The sequence below is a fragment of the Jaculus jaculus genome, chromosome 4 (assembly GCF_020740685.1).
Source record: "Jaculus jaculus isolate mJacJac1 chromosome 4, mJacJac1.mat.Y.cur, whole genome shotgun sequence".
NCBI classification, from domain to species: Eukaryota; Metazoa; Chordata; class Mammalia; order Rodentia; family Dipodidae; genus Jaculus; species Jaculus jaculus.
Window position 1 is genome coordinate 65,082,289 of NC_059105.1, and position 18,492 is coordinate 65,100,780.

Genomic DNA, 18,492 nt, shown 5'->3' on the forward strand with positions numbered 1-18,492 from the left:
ACGGCCAAAGAACCTAAGTCACTTTTAATCTTTCTGTGTTGTCTATGACAGTGAAAGTCACAAAAGTGAAGCTTACAGGCAAAGAGCCTAACTCACTTTATGGAGAGTGCGACAGTACCTTTTTCTTTAGTGAGGCTATCGCAGGTCTGATGTCAGTCACTTTAGACCTTTAGACCTCAGCGCTCATTTACTGCTGAAATGTGCTCGCTCCGCTTCTGCATTATGAAGATCATCTGTCAACACTTTGAGATATTCCCCTTTGTTATTAAGCTTGTGATGCTCTACACTGTCAGGATTTTTTTTTTTTTTTTTTTTTTTTGCCAATTATAGTTAAGGTACAATGGTGTATTCACTAGATCAAAGTCTTACATTGGCGGTAGAGGAATGATTTGTAAGTCTTTATTCATCTGAATTGTACAATAGAACACCTGAGGAATGCAAATAATCCCTCTGAGGGCTCTGCAGGAAAGGCTGTGAAAATGACAGGGTAGAACCATTGTTAGTCTGAATTGATGTTTTAGCCAAAGTAATTATTTCTTATCTTGTTTTATAACAGTTCCAGTTTTATTAGTTATATTGACCATATTTATGAAACAAAATGTATGACATTCTTACATTTTCTTTATACATGACTTGTTTTATTTTCATTGACTCTATTTGGTGGGTGATCTGCTTTTTAAAATTACACATTTGATTCTTAACTTATAAAATAAAAGTATATTACTAAACTATTCATGATAATGTTTAAATACAGAGTTTGGCTTAGTATAAATTTATAAAGTAAGTTAGAATTTATGATATGATAGGCAAAACTACTAATTTATATCTTTTCCTTTTTTAATAAATAATTTTTTTAACAACTTCCATGATTGTAAGCAATATCCAGTGGTAATGCCCTCCTTCATCTACCCCACCCCTTTGAAAGTCCATTCTCCATCATATCCCCTCCCCCTCTCAATCAGTCTCTGTCTTATTTTGATGTCATGATCTTTCCCCCCTATTATGATGGTCTTGTGTCGATAGTGTCAGGCACTAGGTGAGGTCATGGATATCCAGGCCATTTTGTGTCAGGTGGGGGGGAGGGGCATGTTGTAAGGAGTCCTACCCTTCCTTTGACTCTTACATCTTTCTGCCACCTCTTCCATAATAGACCATGAGCCTTGGAAGATGTGATAGAGATATTGCAGTGCTGAGCACTCCTGTCACTTCTTTCGAGCACCATGATGCCTTCTGAGTCGTCCCAAGGTCACTGCCATCTGAAAAGAGAAGGTTCTCTACCAAAAGTGAGAATAGCATTAATATAAGGGTATGAACATTAAGAGAAGTGCTTACTGGGCAGCTTCATAAGCATAGTATATACATTTAGCCAGATAGCAGCAGACGTTATATCCCTAGGGCTCATGACTACCCCTGTTTTAAGTGTTCATGGAGCGGGCATGGTTTTCACCATGACAGATGTGCCACCATTGCACCCATGGGCTCATTTGGCCTGGCTGGCAAAATTTAAGACTGGCAGTGTCTACTGTTGAGTATCTTCACTGATGATTTCGCTCTCTCCCATTGAACTGCATGCAGAATGGCTTCTTCCAGCTTTCTGTCTGCTGGCCTACATGGAGGAGGTTATGAGCTCAGTTCCAGCAGGATTTCTCAGTGGCCTTGCAGCCTAAACATGTGGAGTCTTCAGCAATAGGGTCTTACCATCTATTCCTGGTGGAAAACCAAGGGCCTCGGCAATAGCCTGTAATGTTTTGGGGCATCAGGAACCTTCCTGGCCAACAACTCACTGGAGGGTATCCCATCCCTGGCACTGAAAAATTTCTAGCAATAATCCACAGCTCCTGAGTGCTCCATTGTCCAAAAAATTAGGCTTCCATATCATTTATTTATATCCTTTTAGATTTTGATTAGTCTTCCCTCCACCTTTCCTTACTCAATCTCTTCCCTTGACCTCTCATGGGCCTTTTCACCCCCGTTGATCTATTCTTCTACTTACATATATACAATACCATCCTATTAAGTACCCCCCTCCCTTCCCTTTATATCTCTTTTCTAGCTTACTGGCCTTTGCTACTGAGTTTTCTTCCTACTTACACAGAAGTCCAGTCATCTGTAGCTAGGATACACCTATGAGCGAGAACATGTGATGTTTGGCTTTCTGGGCCTGGGTTACCTCACTTAGTATAACTCTTTCTAGGTCCATCCATTTTTCTGCAAATTTCATAACTTCATTTTTCCTTACTGCTGCGTAGAACTCCATTGGATAAATGTGCCATATCTTTATTATCCCCTCATCAGTTGAGGCACATCTAAGCTGGTTCCACTTCCCAGCTATTGTAAATTGAGTGGCAGTAAACATGGTTGAACAAGTATCTCTAAGGTAATGAGGTAAGTCCTTAGGCTATATGCCTAGGAGTGCTATAGCTGGGTCATATGGTAGATCAATTTTTAGCTGTCTTGAAGGAACATCCACACTGATTTCCACAATGGCTGGAGCAGATTGCAAGAATGTAGAAGGGTTCCTCAAATCCGCATCCTTGCCAGCATTTATGGTCATTTGTTTTCATGATGGTAGCCAATCTGACAGGAGTGAGATAGAATCTCAGCATAGTTTTAATCTGCATTTCCCTGATGACTAGGGATGTAGGACTTTTTTTTTAGATGCTTATATGCCATCTGTATTCTTTTGAGAACTTTCCATTTAGCTCCATAGCCCATTTTTTAATTGGCTTGTTTGATTTCTTATTTAATTTTTTGAGTTCTTTATATATCCTAGATATTAACCCTCTATCAGATGTATAGCTGGCAAAGATTTTTTTTCCCATTCCGTAGGTTGCCTCTTTGCTTTATTCACAGTGTTCTTTGCCGTACAAAATCTTTGTAATTTCATGAGGTCCCAGCGGTTAGTCTGTGGTTTTATTGCCTGAGCAATTAGGGTTATATTCAGAAAGTCTTTGCCAAGACCAATATGTTGAAGGGTTTCCCCTACTTTTTCTTCTAGCAGTTTCAGAGTTTCAGGTCTGATGTTAAGGTCTTTAATCCATTTTGGACTTAATTCTTGTGCATGGAGAGAGAGAAGAATCTATTTTCATACTTCTATAGGTACATGTCCAGTTTTCCCAGCACCATTTTCTGAAGAGGCTGTCTTTTCTTCAATGAGTATTTTTGGCATTTTTATCATATAGCAGGTGGCTATAGCTACCTGGACTTACATCTGGGTCCTCTATTCTGTTCCATTGATCTACATGTCTACTTTTGTGTCAGTATCATGCTGTTTTTGTTACTATAGCTCTGTAGTATAGGTTAAAATCAGGTATGGTGATACCACCAGCCTTATTTTTATTGCTCACTATTGTTTTAGATTTTCGAAACTTTTTGTGATTCCAAATGAATTTGTGGATTCTTTTTTTCTATTTCCTTGAAGTATGCTGTTGGAATTTTGATGAGGATTGCATTAAATGTGTAGATTGCTCTTGGTAAGATTGCCAATTTCACAATATTGATTCTTCCGATCCAAGAACATGGGATGTTTTTCCATTTCCTAGTGTCTTGCAATTTCCTCTTTTTTTTCTTTTATCCTGTCCATTAGAATTTTTGATAAGAAAATATCTTGTTTGAATTATATTTTAAGGCCATCTATTTTATTCCAAAATAAAGCTTAAGGGTTGTTTTGTATTTTTAGGATGCAAGCAAAAGGATAAAAATATTATAAAGATCAAAAGCCACTAATAGTATATGTATACTAACAATGTCCCAACTATTATATGACTTTAAAAAAATATTTTATTCTTATGTGTGTATTTGAGAGACAGAATGAATAGGCATGCCAGGGCCTCCAGCCACCGCAAACAAACTCCAGATGTATGCACCACTTTGTGCATCTGGCTTATATGGGTCCTGGAAAATTGAACTGAGGTCCTTTGGCTTTTCAGACAAGCGCCTTAACCACCAAGCCATCTCTCCAGCCCTTATATAACTTTTTATTAACCCTTTGTCTGTCCTGTTGGGTAGGTCATGAATTCCTATCCTTCCCTTTGTTAGTGAAATTAAAAAAAAAATTTGTTTATTTTTATTTATTTGTTTGAGAGCGACAGACAGAGAAAGAGGCAGATGGAGAGACAGAATTGGCTCACCAGGGCCTCCAGCCACTGCAAACAAACTCCAGACGCGTGTTCCCCCTTGTGCATCTGGCTAACGTGGGTCCTGGGAAATCGAGCCTCGAACCAGCGTCCTTAAGCTTCACAGGCAAGCACTTAACTGCTAAGCCATCTCTCTAGCCCCATGTTAGTGAAATTGTGATGGATTTGTTCTTGAGTTCTTGTTTTTCTTTTTCCCTAAATGTGGCATATATATTGTTGATTTGAAAGATTTCTGCAACTTACTTTTTTTTTTTTTTAAGGCAAGCTAACAAACTAGGCTGTCCTGGAGCTCACTGTGTAACCCAGACTAACCTCAAACTCATGTTTATCCTCATACCTCAGCCTCAGTGTTGCGATTAAAGGCATGAGCCACCACAACCAACCCTATTAAAACTTTAGTCTATACAGAGCGAGTTCCAGCTCAGCCTGGCCTAGAGTGAGACCCTACCTCAAAAATAAATAAATAAAAATAAAAATCAACTTCAGTCTAAATACAGGAGACTAGTAAACGTATGTCAGACTATGGCATATATTCAAATTTTTATGTACATTTGTATTAAACCTGTAATTAGACCTATATGAAGTATAGTTACAGACTCATAGGAGGATATGCTATGATTATCTAAGAAAGGAAGTGAATAGTAACTATTACTATTTGTTTACTACTTGCAGACATTATTTTTCTAGGTTCTTTATAATACATTATTTCCATTCCTAAAAATGAGAAAACTAAGGCATAGAAAAAGGTACCGTAAATTGCCCAGAATGAGAAACTAGGATTAAGGCTGGGGAGATGGCTCAGTAGTTAAGGCATTTACTTGCGTGCCTGCTGACTTGAGTTCCGTTTCCCAGTACATACATAAAGCCAGATGCACAAAGTGGAGTGTGTATCTGGTTTCATTTTGCAACAGCAAAGAGGCTCTGGGGCACCCATACATACATGTGCGCATAACCAAAAAGTAAAACTACTTTAAAAAAATAAACTAGGAGTAAAACCTTTATATTTGTTAAGTTTATTTCTCTTGTGATTTAGTTACTACTTTATTAAAATACTCCATACTTTGGGAAGTAGTGCTGATGGGGGTTCGATAATGTCTTTTTCAGGTAATAGCTGGTATTAGTTTCATAACTGATTTGGCTTTCCATAACTTTAGTGATTAAAGGAATTTATTTCCTCTACATTTCTATTCATGACCCCACAAAAGTCAGGTTTATAAGAACATGTATACTTATTATATTTGTACATCTGTATTTGCCTTTTTTTTTCCTTTTTCTTAGCAAAACATCTCCCCCAAAACTAAAAAACCCCCAAACTGGGGAGATGGTTCAACATTGAAAGGTCTTTGCTTGCAATACCTGATGCCCCAGTACACACATAAAGCCAGATGCACAAAGTGGCATATGCATCTGGAGTTGGCTTGTGGTGGCAGGAGGTCCTGCCCATACTTACTTTCTCTCTTTCTCAAATAAATTAATTAAATATTTTTAAAAAATACAAAACCCCATGTCAGCTCTAGCTTATGTTGTTCACAAAGGACCAAAACCAGACTATGCATATATTGGTGGACAAGTTATTTTTCAGTGGCACTTCAAAATTAGCTGGCATTTTAAGGTATGATTTTTGTAAAAGCAAAACTTTAATGAGTTTACCTTTTTTGAACTAGTTTGTAAAGAAAATAAAGAAATTACAAAATTGACTCTTTATTCAAAGGTATTGGTGTTAATGCAGAACAAATTTAGTTTAACTTTTAAAAGTTTAAAATATTTATTCCTACTGATAATGCCATAAAGTAAAACTAGGTTACAATAAAATATTATGGCGTATACCTGAAGCAATTGCTGCCTGTTAATGCCTTGACCTTGGAAAGCTATACACAAAAAGATGGCATCATAAAACCATGCAATTCTTATGAATATGTATGTGCTACTTGATAATAATGAATGTGGTACAGTCATGCATGCACTACAAGATAATGTTGTGCCCTTTTTTGTCTACAGGTTGATAAAAATTAAAGAGTGGGTGGACAAGTATGACCCAGGTGCCTTGGTCATTCCTTTTAGTGGGGCCTTGGAACTCAAGTTGCAAGAATTGAGTGCTGAGGAGAGACAGAAGTATCTGGAAGCGAACATGACACAAAGGTTAATTAGCATTCATTTTCCCTACACTTTATTATCAACTATTTCCTTGCAGTAATTTAATTGCTTGCGCTGATAGAATAATAAATGACAGAGTAATTACCATTATAAAGAGGGAATCTTCTCCTTTCTTTACCATGAGACAGAGTGAAAAGATTTATTTTAAATTAAGTTTTTAACTGTCATCTGTCATCTCCGTACAGTGTTTTAATTATAACATAGGTATTAGTTATGTATATTTTTGAGGAGGGATGATCGCCAAAACTCTTTCGTCATGTTCAGTGGGGGAGGGGAAAGAGTGAATCACTTGCCATAATTTTTTCTGAGTAACAATAATATAGTGTTAGAAGATTGGATTTCAATCAAATAATTTTCGCTTTCATGGCTGAGGTCTTGGAAATAATTTATATTAGATGAAAATAGTCATAGGCTAGGCATATCTAATTTTTCATTTTTTTAAGTAGTAAATAATTCAAAATGTCTGGGCTAATATAATTTAAACTGATTTCGGCAGGGCTATTTTTAGAAATAGCCCCCCAGTTGTCTCACCTCTTCAAGTATGTTATGAAAAATGGATGGTCATTCACAGGTATCTTTAACATTATCTGCTTGATGCATAGTTTTAGCTCTATACTGATCTCTGGCAGAGTCAACTTAGGTGTTGAGTGAATTTGTTTCATTTTATTTCAGTGCTTTGCCAAAGATCATTAAGGCTGGGTTTGCAGCACTCCAACTAGAATACTTTTTCACTGCAGGCCCAGATGAAGTGCGTGCATGGACCATCAGGGTAAGATTCATACTTATTCATCAGCTATATCCAGTTCCACACTATTGAATTCAGATTGATATCACTGACTTTGAAGTTTGTCATGGTGGCGGTTAGCTAGTCATTACAGATGAGGTTTTTGTCCAGGATAACTTTAATTATTTGTGAGCTGCTGAACAGTGAAAGTGGAGCGGCATTGATTGAGGCAGGTAACAATTGATTCTGCCTATTACATAGTCTGAATTTCTTCATCCTGTAGAATCTGTCTACCCTCCTCCTGTGGTCAGAGATAAGACGCACCAGTATTGTGCTTGCTTAATCTGTGTGACTGGGTTTGTCTGCAGTGAAATTGATGTTGCTTTTCATTTTGTATTCGCTAAGTTTGTTTGGGTTGCGGGTGGTTCTTTCCTTCTTTGCTTTGCTCGGATTACATTTTCAGTAATAAAAGCAATATGACATCATTATGCTCCTCATAGATGCACAGTTGGGCTCAAAAAGCTGAACTCAATGTGTAATATTTCATTCCTTTTTATTTGAATTCATGGAAGTAATATTTATTTTTCGTGTATGTTCAACCTTCCTTAAAAATGTGATACATATTTTAAATATTGGTGTACAGTGAAGATGACCAGAGAGAATGACTAATATATTCCCAGAGGACAATGGGCTTGGTTTTCTTTTGAATGCAAATGTATTGTTATATAGTAGTTACTATTGAAAAATATTTTGAAATGTATGCAGTCCTAAATAGCATGTTACAGAATATAAAAATAATGTCTGTCTGTACTTTTAGATTCAGTTCTCAGTTAAGTCTTGTATTATGTTATTTAAAATGTTTTGTAATGAATCCTAATGCTGCTTTGATGTCTATCTTATACAACTGTTACATTTATTTTTACTTTATATAGAAACATGTACGTAGTTCAACATGTTAGATGTGCTTTTGTGAATGTGAGATTCACTTGTATCTCTCCCCTTGCTTAAAAGTGTGTGTGGGGGGGTGACTTCTAAGGTTATTTTGTATCTAAACTTTAAAAATAGTGTCAAAGCAAATTCAAGTTTGTAAACAAATTGCCCATGTATACTGTTACTCTGTGTGTCGAAGATGTATTTTAAAGCCTTAAAACATCAAACTTAAGTATACGATGCAGGAAAGAGCATGCTCTGGGCTTGGAAATGTGAAAGCTGGTTTATCTTAAGACTGATTCTAAGTATCCATGATTTAATGTGCTAAGATACTTAGTCAGGTAAGCATCAGTGAGTAGCCATATTAACCTAATACATCTTTTATTGTAAAAACTGAGCTTTATAGTGTCAGACTCCTTATCACTTTAACATGCCTTATTAAGCAGCCTTTAGGTCACCATCATTTCTCAGATTTCTTGTATGGCTGTGTGTGTCCTTGTAATTTAACATATGGGGTAATTATAAAACATTTCCCTTCCTATCTCAACTTGAATTTCCTTCATCTCTGTTAGAGGTATGGAGTATTACAAAAAATGCTCAAAAATATTACTATTAACATTTCTTTATTATTTCAAAATAGATAATCTGAGTTGCTAGAAATGCTGTAAAATGTGCTTTTATATATTGATTTTTATATGTTCTTTGGTTGAGCAGAAATTTTTAGAGCTTTTATCTTTGTAAAACCTTTGATAATTCAGCTTGAAAGTTACTTAAAAGTCTTTATTTTCTTTTCCACTATGAGGAATAGAAAATCGAAGTGAAACCTACACCAAAACCAGACCACTATATCTAAATCAATACAACTGTAGATGGCTGTTAGGAAAAGCAGAGCTGTGCTTCTTTAATATCTGCTGAGGTGTCTGCACAGTGTGCCTGCACTGGTAGTGCCCAGTGCTGGAAATGTTCTCAGTGACATCTTAACTACCGTTAAACTAAGTTTAGTTGAGCCAACTGCAGATCAGAAAAGAAACTGCTTACAGTCAGTCATCCTAAATGCAATTAGTTTTCTCTGTTTGTTCTCTTTAAAGAAAGGAACTAAGGCTCCTCAGGCTGCAGGAAAGATTCACACAGATTTTGAAAAGGGATTCATTATGGCTGAAGTAATGAAATATGAAGATTTTAAAGAGGAAGGTTCTGAAAATGCAGTCAAGGTAAGTAATGATTTCTTACTTGCATGTTTCATAATTTTGGCACTGATATGAAGAGATCCATGATTTTTAAAAGATGGCTGTCTTTTAAACTGTAATATAAAATAACAATATTATTGGGATTTATTATAACTATCAATGAACTGAAGACCTCTGTTGGTCATGTGCTTGTAGATTATTTTTGAAAAGTGTGAATTGTTAACAGTTGTATGGGTTATTTTTTTTTCTGTAACTGAAAATAAAAGATGAATTGGCTGTAAGCCAATAAATCCAAAGAATTTGTTCACTGATAGTCAGTGAAATAGAAGTTGAATATGCCTATAACTCAGAAAATAGATACCTACTTAAGTAAAACCTGCTACTGAAACTTCATAGTTTCCTTTTCTTTGTTTTTCTTTTTTTCTTCTTTCCTTTTTTTTTTTTTAAGATCTTTGGGAATTTGATTTGCTTTCTCAACACTAGAGGGCAGGTCCAAAATTGTGCTTTATTTTAGCTAATAAGTATAATTTGATTTGCAATCATAGTGAAGCATTGCTATGCATGTGTAGTAAATGATTTTTAATGTGAATTCTATTGCAAAATTTATTGTTGGCTTCCCAGATTCTATATAGAGAAATCTATCAATCTACAATAAATAAGTAGGCCAGATAAATAATTCTTTAATATTTTAAAACTATCATTGAGGATGTTGAGGAATTTAAAGCAGGTTTTTATGTTTACTATTTCATTATTGCTTCATAAAGGAATACAAAAAGGGTTATTTCAGATGTTTCATGCCCACTGGCATTGTTAGGACAAGCGTACTGCACAACAAAACTTTTGGACTATTGGAACCTCAGAATGAAAAAGGGAAAAATCTTGATATAATTGGCTCAGTGTTAAGCTCTTGATTTTTAAAAAAATAAAGTTACACTTTAAAGTTTCACCTGTATTGATATAGATAAATCTGCAGATATCGAAATTTAACTTTGTATCTGTATTGCAGATACAAAATTTGTATCTGCAGATATGGAGATTTAATTTTGTTAGAATTCTAATTAGACTTAAAAATCTCATATTATTTGTCAACATACTGTATCATGTTGGCACATTTCATAATGAAGATAAAAATGAGGATATTCCTATTAGAATTCAGAGAATGGGTGCTTCTTTTCCGTACTTCCATTGGATGTCTGTTTTACCAGTCCTTAGTAGATTTTATGTTATAACACAGGTAACATGAATTGCAACCACTTTCTTTAACAATTCAGAGAAATTATTATAAGATATAGTATTTCCTGCTTATAAGAATATTTAACACTAACTGCAAGCTTTATATTACAAATTGTGAAAGGTTGGCCTTTTATTTTTCAGGCTAGAATATTGCTTAATTTTTCATAAAAATATGAACTGTGACTAAAATGAAGCATTTTTATGAGTTGCTTTATGTTTTTTAATCCAACATATGTTTGCACATTATAAGTAGATTTGGGGTTTGAGAACAGGATTGTATGTATGTATGTATGTATGTATGAATGAATGAATGTATATGTATTTCTAACACCAGTGCAGCATAACGAATTTAATACCAGTGCTGTGAACTATATACTGAATGGCTCTGTGTGGGCTTTGTAGTCTACGGGGATATCACATTATTAGCAATCATATCTGCTTAGGCAAAGCTGGCTTCTACAGATGGCTGCTTTCAAGTGCAAATGAACTGGTTAGACGTGTCTTGTTTAATACATACTCAAGATTCACAAATGGGTATTGATTTTTTTTCAACCACTGTTTCTGATAGCAGTGGAAATGGATTAAATAGTCTCTAGAGAATTTAAAGAAACGCTGTCACTATTAATAGTAAACCTGAGTGTAACAAAGTATATAAATTTATACTAATATGTCATTCCAATATGTATTTCATTTAGCTTATAGTTTTATAATGGTGAGCTCTAGATTCTAAAAATAAATAGCATATGGCCTTCAATACATCATCTTGCAAAAATCATGTGAATATTTGTGTACTGTAGAATGATAAAGTACTTTATCTTTTCTAAAGTTTCATCTTAGTATATTCTGTTAGAAGTCAATTTTCTAATGTAATCTAGATAATAGAAAATATGCTTATGAGGATTATTTGATCTAATTTGTTTCAAGCCTCAGACATATAATCTTTGTTAGTATTTTTGTTACTGATAAGTATAATTTCACTTTGAGCATTCTCATAAATATAGTTGAAGGGAAAAGTAGTAGTTTTTTTTGTTTTGCTTTTATTTTTTGTGGTAGGGTCTCACCCTAGCTCAGGCTGACCTGGAATTCTCAGGGTGGCCTCGAACTCATGGTGACCTTCCTACCTCTGCCTCCCAGGTGCTGGGATTAAAGGCGTGTGCCACCACGCCCGGCTAAAAAGTAGTAATCTTATTGGGCAAATTTTTCATGTTCTCAGTAAATTCTAACAGAAGGAAAATACTTGAGAATTTTTTTCCAAAAGATGCTGAGTCCTCATTGTTCAGTAACTGGTGGCAGAGTCACTGGGACCACGCAGTTGTGTACAGTATTAGGCATGGTTGCCGAAGAGCTCGTTGTGTTGAGGGCGAAGTCAGTGTATGCTGTGCCCTGGGGTGAACCTGGATTTCGGAAATTGCATTTGTGTTGTTAAATCACCACAGATTGCTGCCTGGGTCTATGTGCCAGCAGGGGGAATCAGTTGCTGTGTCGACTGATTTACAAGTTGAAAAAAATATCTGCCTTTGCAATTCCAACCTGTTAGAGTCTGCTCGAAACTAAGTCATTAATCAGTCAACTTCTTTAGTGATAAATTCTAGTATACACTATTATGTGGTCATTGTCAAGACAGAATAAAAAGTTATAAGGAAATAGTTCATCTGTACACTGCAATTTATCAGTTCTTGTATAGTGAACTTAGCTTTTTTGCATTGCCAGTGTCACCAAAGAATTTCTTAAAGTAAATAAAGCTTGCAGTCTTTTTTTTTTTTTTTTTTTCCCTGTCTGGTTTGATCTGTTTTATTATAGTGACTTGCTGGATGTTTGCAGACACATCAGAAACCATAAACAGTATGTAATGAAACTTAATGATATTGGCATAATTACATTTATGTACCTACAGTTTAGTGGAGAATACATTATGATTATGTATATATGGAACATCTACTCCTTCCCAAATCAGAAATATTTTGTTTCTCTTTGTTTACTTTTAACTTGTATGCCTTCCTATACTTTATTATGTTTTTATTTTTTTAATATGACTCAAATAGTATATCTTTGCATTTGCTTCTACTGTTTGTCTATGGATTTGGTTATGAAATAAAAGTTTATTTTCTCTATATTCCCCTTTTGCAGGCTGCTGGAAAATACAGACAACAAGGCAGAAATTACATTGTTGAAGATGGAGATATTATCTTCTTCAAATTTAATACACCTCAGCAACCAAAAAAGAAATAAATTTTAATTATTACTCAGATAAATATACAACTTCCAAAATGCATATGTTTTTTTTTTTATTAAAATTGCTGAAAACTGAAGGAACAAATAAAGGTGGGGAAGAGGGAATGTTCTACAAACAAATTATTTTTTATTTGTTTTAAAATTATAAAATACTATGTATCCCCTATGAAATTCAAGTTACCCAATGTGAACAGCTTTGCTTTTCACGTGATTAAGACCCTACTCCAAATTGTAGAACCCTTTCAGGAACGATATTACTCTCATGATACTTCATTAATCTCCATCATGTATGCCAAGCCTGACACATTTGACAGTGTGGACAATGTGGCTTGCTCCTTTTTGAATCTACAGATAATGCATGTTTTACAGTACTCCAGATGTCTACACTCAATAAAACATTTGACAAAACCAGCCTTGGTGTGTTTGGGGATGTCTGTATTGACTGACTGTGGTGTGCTGAATGCGATACGGCACCTGGTGGTTGCTGATTACAGAATTTTAAGGCGTGTGTATGACACAGCAACTGGCAATGTGGGGCAGCTGCAATTGCATCTTAAAAGTGAGTCTTTCATGGGAATTAGAAAAGTAATATGCCAGGGGTTTGTCTCAACAAAAGTTAATTAATCTGTAGATGGTCATTTACTGAAAGATGATAACAATGATATTATAAAAGCTATGACATAGAGGACTCTAACCAGAAAACAAAGAATTTTGTTTCAAAGATTAAGAATTATGTTTGTTACCATTGTTCTGACCATACAAGAAGGCAACTTCATTTTTACTTTTCTTTGAAATTACTAAATTGTAAAACTTGACTCATTTCTGGGGGGTTGTATATTCTGTTTCCATTCAGCAGAGTATGCGGAAGTTCATGTACTGAGTGGATTAAACTTTGATAATTTTAAAACTTCCTCAGGAGCTAGGGCATTGGCTCTGCTGGTTAAGTGCTTGCCACAAGCATGAAGTCCTGAGTTTGGATCGCCAACACCCATGTAAAGGCCTGGCACAGGGACACATGCCTATAATTCCATCACTGAGACAGCAGAGACAAGAGGATCTCTGGACTTGCTGGCTAGCTAGTCTAGCTAAATTGCTATCAGACCAACAAAAGACACTGTCTCAAAATAAGATACCGGGCCGGGCATGGTGGCGCACGCCTTTAATCCCAGCACTGGGGAGGAAGAGGTAGGAGGATCACTGTGAGTTTGAGGCTACCCTGAGACTACATAGTTAATTCCAGGTCAGCCTGGACCAAAGTGAAACCCTACCTCGAAAAACCAAAAAAAAAAAAGATACCGGGGTGAGGAGATGATTCAGTGGAAAAAGCACTTGTACAAGCATGAGGACCTAAGGTTAGCTCCCCAGCATTCATAAAAATGCTGTGCAGATGTGATGGCCTGCCTATAATCACAGTGCCAGAGAGAGTGAGCCAGCAGACCCCTGGTGCAAACTGGCTGGCTAGCTCACACACACACACACACACACACACACACACACACACACACGCACAGTAAAACTTCCTTCACACTTGCTATTAAAATGTTTGGGACCAGTTGAAATTTTAGTAAAATTAGAGTGAAATATTGTGAGAATGACAAATTAGTTATTTGGAGGTCATTTGCCACTTAACTCCCTTATTTATAGTCTTAGAATTCTGTCTTCCATGAGCTTTCCTATTCTCTCCTGTGTTAACACCCTCGTGATGGTATGACCATTTCCATGGAATGCAGGTTCATACTCAGGCCAGCCTTTGCTCTTACTGTTTGTCACATTAAGCATGCAGCAGTCTAGCACAAATGGCAGAAAGGAGGTAATTTCTTAGGGAGAGTTGATTATCCCTAAGAAAGGATATTTAAAGGGAATGGAGTTAGCTGGGCATGATGGTAGAAGGCGGTACTCAAGAGGCTAAGGCAGGAGGATAGTGAGTTCAAAGCCAGCCTGAGTTACATTTGCAACACTCTGTCTCAAAAACAAGAGTACTGGAGAGATGACTCAGTAGGCACTTGCCTGTAACACCTAATGACCCGAGTTTGATTCCCCAGCACCCACGTAAAGCCGGATGCACAAAGTGGTACATGCATCTGGAGTTTGCAGTGGCTAGAGGTCCTGTGTGCCCACTCTCCTTCATATTCTCTCCCACCTTTGTTTTTCTCCCTCTCCCTCCCTCTCTCTTTCTCTCTCTCTCCCTTTTCTCTCTCTCTGTCTCAACCCCCCTGACTCTCTCGGGTATGGTGGTATGCACCTTTAATTCCAGCACTCAGGAGGCTAAGGTAGGATTCCTGTGGGTTCAAGGCCAGCCTGAGACTACTTGGAGAATTCTAGGTCAGCCTAGGTTAGAGCAAGACTCTACCTTGAAAGACCAAATAAATAGATAACAAGGAGAAAAGCTGAGAACAGTGGCTTACTTGGGAGGGTTGCCATAAGTTGGAGGCTGGCCTGAGTTAAAGACTAAGGCCCTCTCTCAATAATAGTAAAGACGTTGGGTGGAATTGAATAGTGAATGTAACTTAGAAGCTTTCTGGCTAATAGGTAGTGAAACTCAGCCGCAGGTATTGACCAAGTTTGCTAAGAATTGTTACATTTCTATATTGAAGCAATGTGTACACTAGTGGATTGTTAGATAATTCGCAATATAAGAAATCAAGCATCTTTGAGTGTTCTTTTTTGTACATGTATGTGCCCGTGCTCATGCGTGCTGAGACCAGAGCTCACAGTCTAGCCCTGGGATTCCCTGCCTCCCCTTCCCAGGTGTTGAGATTACAGGCACACATCACTGTGGCCAGCATCTACACGAGTGCTGGTGATCTGAACTCAGGTCTTCATGCCTGTGCAGCAAGCACATCTCCCCAGTCCCTGCCTAGACGTCTTAGATAAGTTTGAAATCTTATTTTTAAATCACTAAGATTTATAAGGAAAACTTTGTAGCTTCTAATGTGATCATTGCACATTGTAGAATAGAACCACTAATAGAAAGGAGATAGGCTTGAAATCAAATGCTGGAAATGTGTAATTTGGATAAAAATTATGCATTCTCAGGGCTGGGGAGATAACCTGGATAAAGCACTTGCCGCTCAAGCCAGAGTATTGGAGTTTTGATCCCCCAACCCCACATTGAAAGCCAGCAGCCATGGTGGACTTCGGTAATCGAACATGCTGGCTCAAGAGATGGGAGGCGGAGACAGGAGTTCTTGGCAAGTGCAGCAAAGAAAGAATCCAGAGTGTGAGACCTTGCCTCGAATGAGGTGGGCAAGGTGAGCACCTATCCAGAAGTTGTCCTTTGGCTTACACATGTGGTGTGCATGTGTTCACTCATACGCACATTTTAAGTTCTGCGTTATCCTATATATGCATAAAATTGCATTTTATATATATATAGAGAGAGGGAGAGTTGGGTTCTTTTTTGTTTTTTGGGTGTTTTGGTTTTTCAAGGTAGGGTCTCACTCTTGCCCAGGCTGACCTGGAATTCACTCTGTATTCTCAGGGTGTCTTCGAACTCATGGGCAATCCTCCTACCTCTGCCTCCCAAGTGCTGGGATTAAAGGCGTGCGCCACCACGCTTTGCTGCTTTTTTTTATTGTTATTAAGTAGAAACTTTGTATGGACATGTCATGTGTTGGTATCAAACTCTAGACACATGTGCCACCACCTTATGCATCTGGCTTACGTGGGTACTAGAGAATTAAATCTGGGTCCCTAGGCTTTGTAAGCAATCATCTTAAACCACTAAGCTGTCCAGTCACTGAGCCCGCATTTTTAAAAATATTTTTATTTACTTATTTATTTGACAAAGAAAGAGAGAATGGGTGCGCCAGGACCTCTAGCCACTGCAAATGAGCTACAGATGCATGCACCCACTTGTGCATCTGGCTAACATGGGTCCTGGGAAATAGAACCTGCGTCTTTTGGCAGGGAAATGCCTTAACCGCTAAGTGAGCCCCTTTTAAAATATTTTTATTTGTATGTGTATATGGGTGTACCTGGTCTCACCCCTACAAATGAACACCAGACATTTGTGCCACTTTTTTGCATTTGGTTTTAGGTGGGTACTGGGGTATCAAACCTGGTCCAGGGCCAGCAGGCTTTGAAAGCAAATGCTTTCAACTGCTGAGTCACCTCCCAAACCCCTGAAATTGCAATTTTTTACAAAAATTTAGAATTCTAAGAACTATTGTCTATGAACGAAAAGGTGTTTGCCTGTATCTGAAATTTTTAATCTGCTGGTGATCATTTACATGTTTACAATTTATCTATAAGTAAACATTTTCTCACCTGTGTGGCTAACCTTCATCTTAGTCAAATCTATAGTTAAAAGAGATTTGATTGCCTTTATAGCTTGCACATGGTGCATGACAGGGATCAGAACCAGGTCTCCTGAAGAAGCACAAGCTCTCATGACTCGCATTAAGTTGGTTCTGAATGAAGCTTCTGTTCACTAGTAATGCAGCAGCACTGTGGTGGAGTACATCTTCCTACTCACTGTTAATGCACTTCCTATGTTAGGATGCCACCCCGCAGCTCGCCTTCCGCTGTCCCCCGACATTCTCAACGGTCTTTGTAGCCCTGCCTCCTCTCTCTCAGAGACAATGAAAAATCTTGCTCTGCCGCTCACATTTTCCTGACTTGTCTACCTAAATTCAGTTAATACTTGTTCCAAGGCCTTCAGAAATGTTGGTTTGCCTCTAATGGTAAACTCGAGTCGGGGAAATTGGTCTCAAGACATGTAGAAGTACAATAAAATGCTGGGGTTAAGTTTGACTTGCGAGTGACTTTTGCCTGCTTAAAATTGGGGTTGAGGCCTCATCAAAACGGACAGTTCCTTCCAGGCATGGTGGTGCACACCTATGACCCCAGCACCCAAGGCGCTGAAGTGGGAGTATTGGGAGCTTGAGGCCATTCCGGCCTAGAGTGAGATCCTTTCTCCGTAGCAAGCCCTACGGACATGCGTTCTTGCTTTCCCTTCGTGGTGTGTAAATACCCAGTGCTGCAGTCAGGGACCATAACAGAGAGCCCCCCACCCCACCCCAACACACACACAGCAGAGCTCGCACAGAGGCCTCAAACCACGCAGAATCTAGTCCATGCCTTTGCAGGCCGAGGTACTGATCTCCTCCACCCTGTCTTAATGCATTCATGACACTTTGCAGACTTCCAAAATCCATCCAGAGTGCCATCTTCATGCCCACCACAACGTGCTCCCGAGCTGACTGGTGGTGGCCAAGGTCCATCCGTACTGAGGCACTGCGCAGGCACATTTGACTCTTGTTACTAGGCACTGCTTCCTCCCTGTGTAACTTTGGTTTGGCCACTTGCTTAACCAGTCCGGATCTGTAGCGTCTTCTTTGTGGGTTTTTAGTGAGGATTAAACTTACACATTAAATAAGAATTCCTTCATGCCTAATACGTTCTCAGTAAACAGCAATCCTTTTAATGCATGAAGTACTTTCTTGTGGCCATGATCACCCAACAGACAAAATGACACAATAAAAAGTTGCTGGTGAGTGTAAAATTGGACGGAAAATGTAAGCGGATGTCTCCAATTGAGGATACTTCTGTGTGATTGATCAATGATCGGATTGTTAGTCTTGCCGTTCCAAGGTCACTGGGATGACAGGCTGACACTTGGTTTCAGATACTCTGGGGACATGAGAGTGGACATGATGCTGGGCATGCTCAGCCTCGCCGCCTTCCAGCTCCAGGGTGAGCCGCGGATTTCTTTAGGAGCCACGAGAGCAGCTCAGCTGTGTGAGGCGGGGCTCTCAGACCCAGCATTTCCTTTCCCTCTGTGTTTATGTTTACAAAACAGAACGTGTCTTACTTTGATGCTGCCCATCCTGGGGGGCGGAGGGAGGGGGTATTTCCATACTCGATGACTGAGCTGCTTCGCACTGTGCCAAGC

The 18,492-nt window shown here is 38.0% G+C and overlaps 1 protein-coding gene across 1 annotated transcript in view; it reads left to right on the forward strand.

Annotated features, from left to right (window-relative positions):
• Ola1 (Obg like ATPase 1) overlaps positions 1-13,007 on the forward strand; it is a 147,501-nt gene extending 134,494 nt beyond the window's left edge. The window contains exons 8-11 of the mRNA XM_004660331.3: positions 6,135-6,275; positions 6,963-7,059; positions 9,033-9,155; positions 12,492-13,007. Coding sequence (XP_004660388.1) covers positions 6,135-6,275; positions 6,963-7,059; positions 9,033-9,155; positions 12,492-12,593 — 463 coding nt within the window. The 3' untranslated portion in view covers positions 12,594-13,007. The remainder of the gene's footprint in view (positions 1-6,134; positions 6,276-6,962; positions 7,060-9,032; positions 9,156-12,491) is intronic.
• Positions 13,008-18,492: the final 5,485 nt, after the last annotated feature.